The sequence below is a fragment of the Maylandia zebra genome, linkage group LG18 (assembly GCF_041146795.1).
Source record: "Maylandia zebra isolate NMK-2024a linkage group LG18, Mzebra_GT3a, whole genome shotgun sequence".
Lineage (NCBI taxonomy): Eukaryota > Metazoa > Chordata > Actinopteri > Cichliformes > Cichlidae > Maylandia > Maylandia zebra.
The window spans coordinates 27,858,077-27,865,136 of NC_135184.1; the positions used below are offsets into that span (position 1 = coordinate 27,858,077).

Here is a 7,060-nt window from a genome sequence, read left to right on the forward strand (position 1 = left end):
CAGAGCTGTAGAGTCAGTCTGTGAATGCTGGTTATGTGGCGCCACCATGTGGGCTGTTAGAATAAGCGTCTGCAAACAGCCTGCTACGTGGGCTCCATCTCCACTGCGTTGAGAAAAAGAATGGATGGATTTACCTTTCTTCCCTAAAGTAATTGGGACTTCAGTGTACTTGAAGAAGTAAATGTCTGTCCGAGTTTGTCACACAATCCCAAATAAATCAAAGGCACACCTAACTTTCCATCATACCTGTGTACACCACTATCATACACCTCATCTCCACCGCCTTATTACACACCTTCAAACGGAAGTGCCTCTGTTTCAGATCCAGCACTCTTTTGAGGGTTAGGGTTTCTCTCAGAAAGGCTGTTTGGTTTGAAAGTGCATCTTGAGCCTGCCTGGCAACATTTTACCATAAGATAACTTCAAGTGACTGATGATGGACGGAGGCCGTTCACATTCCCAAAGCCAAAAGACAGGTAGGCCTGGTGATATCCTGTTTAGACAGTGGGTTGCCTGCATTGGCAATTAATTGTGTATTTCCCTCTTATAAGCTCTGATGCAACAACCTCTCAATTTTTGCAATGGTGCAGATGGGTACAAACACAGTGAGTCAACATGACAGCATATAGGAATAACTAGTATACACCATGGCATATAAAATAATATTTATAGCTCACTGATTTTCTTTTTTGACTGTTTTGTTTTGTAGGATTAGGAAAGATATAGTTTCAAATATTTTGCCACCTTTTTTCGTTTGTCTTTGGATGCATTTGTGAAAAAATAATGTCCAACAACAGCCCACTCAGACACTGAAGCTGTGAAATCCCTCTCTCCTCCCATTATCACCTAGTTGTGGACACCACACTTGGGAGTGAGGACTGATATCTTCACATTATATAACGAGTCAAAGCTCTGATGCTGTGCAACTTTAACATCCCTGAAATGCAGCTCACTGAAGAAGCTGGAGCGCTAGCAGGAAGTGGTGTACATGCTGTGGACACTATGAACAGTGACCAGCTTGCTGCAAACGCAAATGAAAATAAGCAAGTGTTTGCATACAGGTGAAAGGTACTTGATTTTGTGAAGAGCTGTAAATGCACGAGTGTTTTTGAATGCAAGTGAGTGAACTTATGTCGGTATTTTTTTTAAAAAAAGGCATGGCATGAGATCAACATAAACATTTATTCACAGCTGTCCAGTTGTAAGGAACATTAAATAAATATTATTATTAATTTTAAAGGATCACAAACAAAACATGCACAGAACTGCGACGGCACTTTGTCAAGGAACTCTAGGCATAGGCCACCGAATAGGTAACAATACTGAAGACCAGCAGAACATCACGACTAAAAGCGATTAGCACTCGAATCCTGCCTCCTCACTAGTGTGTTTCTCTTATAATCATGCTGCTCTTGCTCCGTAGCTCAGCCAGCAAGTTTCTGAATCTACCCGTCTGCTTTGGTGTTCTCTTGCTTGGTGTGGTGGCTTCCTGTGTCACAGACGAGGGAATCGCCTCAGCAGTCACACCTCTGTTCCCCTGACTGCTGCTTTTTCGGCGGCTGTTTGGCTCTACACAGGTCATCTTGATGGGAGTGTTGGTGTGGAGACGCTGCTGCTTAGCGGCACGAGTACCCTGCGAACCGTCTCTCTGTCTCTTCCTCCTGTTCTTATTCTTCTTCCTCTCCTTTTTCGCTTTCACACATCGTCTGAGGTTCCTAAGCCCAAAAACACAGCACATACAAGTCATTTTAGATGAGAACAGCTACAGTCATAAGAAATTCATGCAGGCAAACACGTTACCTGTGGAGGAAAGTGTGCGGCCTTGAACAGACGGCAGATTCTTCCACACGCTGCTCACTTTGTTTCTCACGGGCCTTCTTTATCTTCTTTATGTGGCTCAAAAGCTTCCTGACAGAGCAGACAGGCAGCAGTACAATCAGCTTAAATATGATGGTAATTTGTCAAACGCACACATACATACAGTGTACACTCAGCCTTACCCTCTTGCATTAGGCCACCTTTGGGATGTCCGCTTTTTGATAAGGACCCACTGGTCACATGTCAGGGACATAGGATCTAAACAAGAATCAAAATCAAAGTGTTACAGAACTGTGCTTACCTGTTTGTTGTTAATATAGATGCAAAAGAGGACGGCTATTAATTTGGTACTGTAAGTTAAACCATATGTAAGCATTTCATCCACTTCATGCAACAAACAATACATAATTGTATACTGGTTACTGAAATGTGTAGTTATACTTTTAGATTTCTTTTTATGCAGGGCTAATAAAAGCAGTGCAAGTGTGCTATAGAAAAATATTTCTCAAGTATTATTAACAATTGTTCATCTTTCCTTTGGAAGAGTAGCTATAGCATGAACTTCTTCCCAAAGACATTATATTTTCATGCTGCCATTAGTGTGCTCACCATTGTCCAGCAGTTTGTTTATGATTGATGTTTTTATCTTCTTTGCTTTCTGGTAGAGCTTCTGACAGGCCAAGCACAGGTTCTGGGAAGGCCTCGCTTTTCTGTAGGTGGAATGATAAAAAGAGGGACCAGACGCTGTGCTGCTGCAAACAGAGACTCGGTCTTCATCCAAGTCGTCCAGTTCTTTATGAGCTATCTCTACCGCCTTTCCCCCATCTTCTTCACCAACATGCTTCTCTTCCTGAGTGGTAATGATGTCGAGGATGTCGCACCCTGTTCCCTCACCTGCGATACAGAGGCTGTCACCAGTACTGCCTTTCCCCCTCCGCCTTCGACCTCTCAGCTGACGCTGGATGACTTCTTCCTCTGGAGCGGGGCTTGTCTTGGTGTTCTTCTTGGAGGCCCTAGGCTGTCTGTTGGAGCGTTGGGGACACATGGATCCTTTCCACTTCACACAATATCTTATGGACCTGCTAACAAGAGCAACAGTGACTCCTCCTGCAATATTTTACAAATAAATTGAGTCTAGATGAAAATATTTCTTATCGTCTTACCTGTAATATTCTACCTTGAAAAACAGTAAATGAGTGAAGGAGCCTAAGTCATCTGCATTGAACCTGCAAAATCAAAAACAGCACATCACTTTGACAGGATTGACAACAAAACGGCATGTGCATTTGTCCAATGCCACGACCTTTGAACTTGATGAAAGGACATGTTTTAAGTTCATATTCTAATCTCCTTAGAACTGCACTTTGTCTTTACATTTATGTTGAAATGATTTCACCTTTCATACAGGTTTACTGTGTCAGGCATATATATAGGCACACATTTAATGTAATCTGGAAATAAAACCACCAGTTATGACTCAGGTTCACTGTGCTCTGCCTGTGGCTGGAAACCAATGTCTGAAAACACCCAGCTACAAAATCTGCATTGAAACTCAGGCGATGCTTAGCTAACGTTAGCATCCCGGCTAAGCTAACTGGGCTCAAAACTAAAGCTCACACAGAGGGCGGATGGACATCACTGAAAGCACCGGGCATTGAAGCCAGGACATGACTTACTTCATCTCTGCTCCTTCGCGGTTAACGCACTCTAACGTGTAAAACTTTTATTAATTTAATTATGACTGAAGCTGAAACACGGCGCCGTGCTTACTTGTTCACATTCTGGCTCGTGCCTTGGTGAGCTCGCGGACGTGAGCCTGTTTGTAGATGCGCTCGAGGACAAATCACTTCAAGATGCGCGAGGATAGAACAAAATTCCTTGTCCCATGATCCTCAACGCTCCTAGTAGCTCTCTCTGGTTTTGTTCTCCTTCTGTTTGTTCGTTTGGGGCTGGGGGAATGTCGCGTTACTGCCGCCAACTGGACAAGTTTCAGAAATGTAAACCATTTTTCCTACCTAAAATGAACTGCCTTCAAATAAAAACGGTTAAAGTTCAGGTTTTGACTCTATATGTATGCTGACTATTGCGAGCTTTAATAATGTATTAATTTGAAGTGAAATTGCGAGCAGAAATATTAACACTGGAGGTTATATAATGTAATACCAGTCATCAAATATGTTACAGATTAAATTATGTGCCAAACATGACTCTTAACCAGTAATGTAAATGATTCATCTAAACATTTTGCAATGTAATTGGATTTCACCACAGGTGCATCTGTGGTCAAATGTACAATGGTGGCTGACCACCCTGCACATTCTCCAAAAAGTTGATTCTGTTCATCTGGACGCAGCGTTTTGTGGTAGAAACGTTTCGTCACTCATCCAAGTGACTTCTTCAGTCTCAGCTGACTGCAGGTTTCCCCAATCTTATAAACAGTACATTTGCATAATGACTGAAACCAGCCCACTGAAGGAACAATGGGCTGAGAGGTCAGTTCCTTAACCCTTGTGTGGTGTTCGTATTTTTGTTACTCAGCCAGTGTTCATGGGTCTGGTGGACCCGCTAGAGTTTTGGCTTTCCAAATTAACACTATCAAACAATTTTATGTTAAATTACTCAACAGATGTTTACTTCATCCCAATTACAAGACATATGAACAGCAAACATGGTTAATTTTTTCCCTTTACCTTTGTTAGATCACATTTATGAATTAATGTGCTTCTCGTTTTTCTTTTATATAAAATGTTATAAATAAATCAGTTATAATCAAGTGGAGTGAGTGGAAAGACACAACACATTTACACGTGAAAAAATACTTAATTGTTTAATTTTTCTTTTGAAAAAAACTGAACACGGGTCTCACAGACCCGAACACCATACAAGGGTTAATCTTAATTATGCAAATTCTCATGACCATTGATCAACAACCACTGACCAAAACCCGTCACACGACGTTACATCTCTCTTCACTTGCATCCCAGTCACGGAAGCGTTGGAGGTAGTCCGTAAGAGATTACAGGATGACACCAACCTCAGCAACAGGACCACTCTCAGCATCAACCAAGTGTGTTTGCTTTTGGGACTGTGTCTTCATTCCACCTACTTCACATACAAGGGTCAGTTCTACAGGCAGAAACATGGGTGTGCCATGGGCTCCCCATTTTCACCCATCGTGGCCAATTTGTACATGGAAGAAGTGGAAAAGAGGGCTTTGCTATCCTACCCTGGAACACCACCAAGCCATTGGTTCAGATATGTGGATGACACCTGGGTGAAAATCAAATCTCAGGACGTACCACAATTCACAGATCACATTAACTCGGTGGACCGACACATCAAATTCACCAGGGAGGATATGAAAAGTGGCAGGTTAGCCTTCTTAGACTGTGAGATTTCCATCAGGAATGGGGGACATATAAAAGCTGACGTGTAACATAAACCTACACATACGGATCAGTATTTAAGGTTTGACTCTCATCATCCACTGGCGCACAAACTGGTTGTCATTAGGATGCTACAACACAGAGCGAACACCATCCCCACAGACACAGCGGCCAGGGAGGCAGAAGAACAGCACATCAAGAAGGCCCTGAGTAAATGTGGTTATCCCAGCTGGACGTTTGTCAAAGCTGGAAAGAAAGAAAGAAAGCTCCAGCCGATCCAGGAGAGAAGGACAACCGCTGCCCAAGCAAAAACCTGTAGTGATCCCATATGTGTCAGGAGTATTGGAGCAGTTGAGACACATTTTTTCTAAACACCGGGTCTCTGTGGCTTTTAAACCCCAAAACACGCTGCGCCAAAAACTGGTCCACCCCAAGGATCGGGTCCCCCGACACAAACAGAGTAACATAGTGTACGCTGTTAAGTGCCAGGCGGATTGCCAGGATTTGTACATCGGGGACACCAAACAACCTCTGGCGAAGCGGATGGCACAACACAGAAGAGCTACCTCGTCAGGCCAGGACTCTGCAGTCTATTTACACCTACAGGCCAGTGGACACTCTTTCAATGATGAGGATGTACACATCCTGCATAGGGAGGAACGCTGGTTTGAGCGCGGAGTCAAGGAGGCCATTTACGTGAAAAGGGAAAGACCATCTGTGCTGGACACAGCTGCCTGAGTTGGAACACATGTTTCCCTTTCACTGGTAGAAACACTTCGTCACTCGTCCAGATGAACTGACCTCACAGTCCAGTGTTCAGTCAGTCAGCTGGTTTCCATCATTGTGCAAATGTCCTGTTTATAAGGTTGAAACCTTATAAACTGAGGCTGAAGAAGTCAGCTGATGATGATGAAACGTTTCTCCCACTGAAAACATCCAGATGAACAGAATCAGCCTTTTCATGTTTTCTGGATGACTGCGCCTGCATCAAGACAATCTTCTCTATAAGCTCATGCTCTCCTGAACACCAGAGCCACACAGTCAGCTGTCTGTACTGTCTTTTAGTTCTTAACATCTTGTTTTTTCTTATCTGCTAAATCAATCACAGGTTTGTCCAGCAATCATTAAAAGAACACACATACCTGTGCAGTTTGCAGGTAAAACAGACTGAATGTGTTTGTCTTCCTCACAATCCCAAAACAGCTGCAATCAGAAAAGCTCTGTTAGCTAACCTGTAGACATGTAACCAATGAGAATAACCCTATTTTGCCCTATTATGTACAGTTAGGTGCAGATGAATTCTATGTACTCAGAACTGTGAAGGTTATGAATGATATTATTGCAGTTAGACCTCAGTTCAGTGCTGCTGACCACAATATTTTATTACAGAGATTAGAGCATGCTGTAGGTGTTAAAGGTACTGTGCTGCAGATAACACACACCAATGAGTTAAACTGCAGGAATGTCTTAAAGACATAAAGACCTGGATGGCCGCTAACTTTCTGCTTCTTAATTCAGATCAAACTGAGGTTATTGTACTCGGCCCTGAAAAGCTTAGAAATATGGTATCTAACCAGATTCTTACTCTGGATGGCATTACCTTGGCCTCCAGTAACACTGTGAGGAACCTTGGAGTCATTTTTGACCAGGACATGTCCTTCAACGCACATATTAAACAAATATGTAAGACTGCTTTGCGCAACATCTCTGAAGTTAGAAATACCCTGTCTCTTGCTACTATTCTGTGCCTCCCTCATACATCCAGAACGGAATTAAACATTTCCCTCCTCACATACAAGATGTTGAATAATCAGGCTCTGTCTTACTTCCAGGCTGGACTACTGTAATTGATTATT

The 7,060-nt window shown here is 42.8% G+C and overlaps 1 protein-coding gene across 4 annotated transcripts; it reads right to left on the minus strand.

Annotated features, from left to right (window-relative positions):
* Positions 1 to 1,163: 1,163 nt before the first annotated feature.
* Positions 1,164 to 3,802, minus strand: si:ch211-227n13.3 (uncharacterized). 4 transcript variants are annotated; one of them, XM_004565405.3, is made up of 6 exons: positions 3,495 to 3,802; positions 2,982 to 3,044; positions 2,428 to 2,900; positions 2,001 to 2,076; positions 1,801 to 1,908; positions 1,164 to 1,715 (listed from the first exon to the last, which is right to left on the minus strand). In XM_004565405.3, the coding sequence occupies exons 1-6, from the start codon at positions 3,497 to 3,499 to the stop codon at positions 1,382 to 1,384; spliced, it is 1,059 nt and encodes a 352-aa protein (XP_004565462.3). In that variant the 5' UTR covers positions 3,500 to 3,802; the 3' UTR covers positions 1,164 to 1,381. The 4 variants fall into 4 exon arrangements, with proteins under 4 accessions (XP_004565462.3, XP_004565463.3, XP_004565465.3 ...); XM_004565406.3 differs by having other exon boundaries at positions 2,428 to 2,897; positions 3,495 to 3,801; XM_004565408.3 differs by having other exon boundaries at positions 3,589 to 3,800.
* Between the last annotated feature and the right edge of the window lie 3,258 nt (positions 3,803 to 7,060).

Coding starts and splice junctions, on each gene's coding strand:
- si:ch211-227n13.3 (XM_004565405.3), bottom strand. Junction 2,077..2,427: donor AAACAAACTGCTGGACAATG/GTGAGCACACTA, acceptor ATTCTTGTTTAG/ATCCTATGTCCCTGACATGT. Junction 1,909..2,000: donor AGGTGGCCTAATGCAAGAGG/GTAAGGCTGAGT, acceptor CTGCTCTGTCAG/GAAGCTTTTGAGCCACATAA.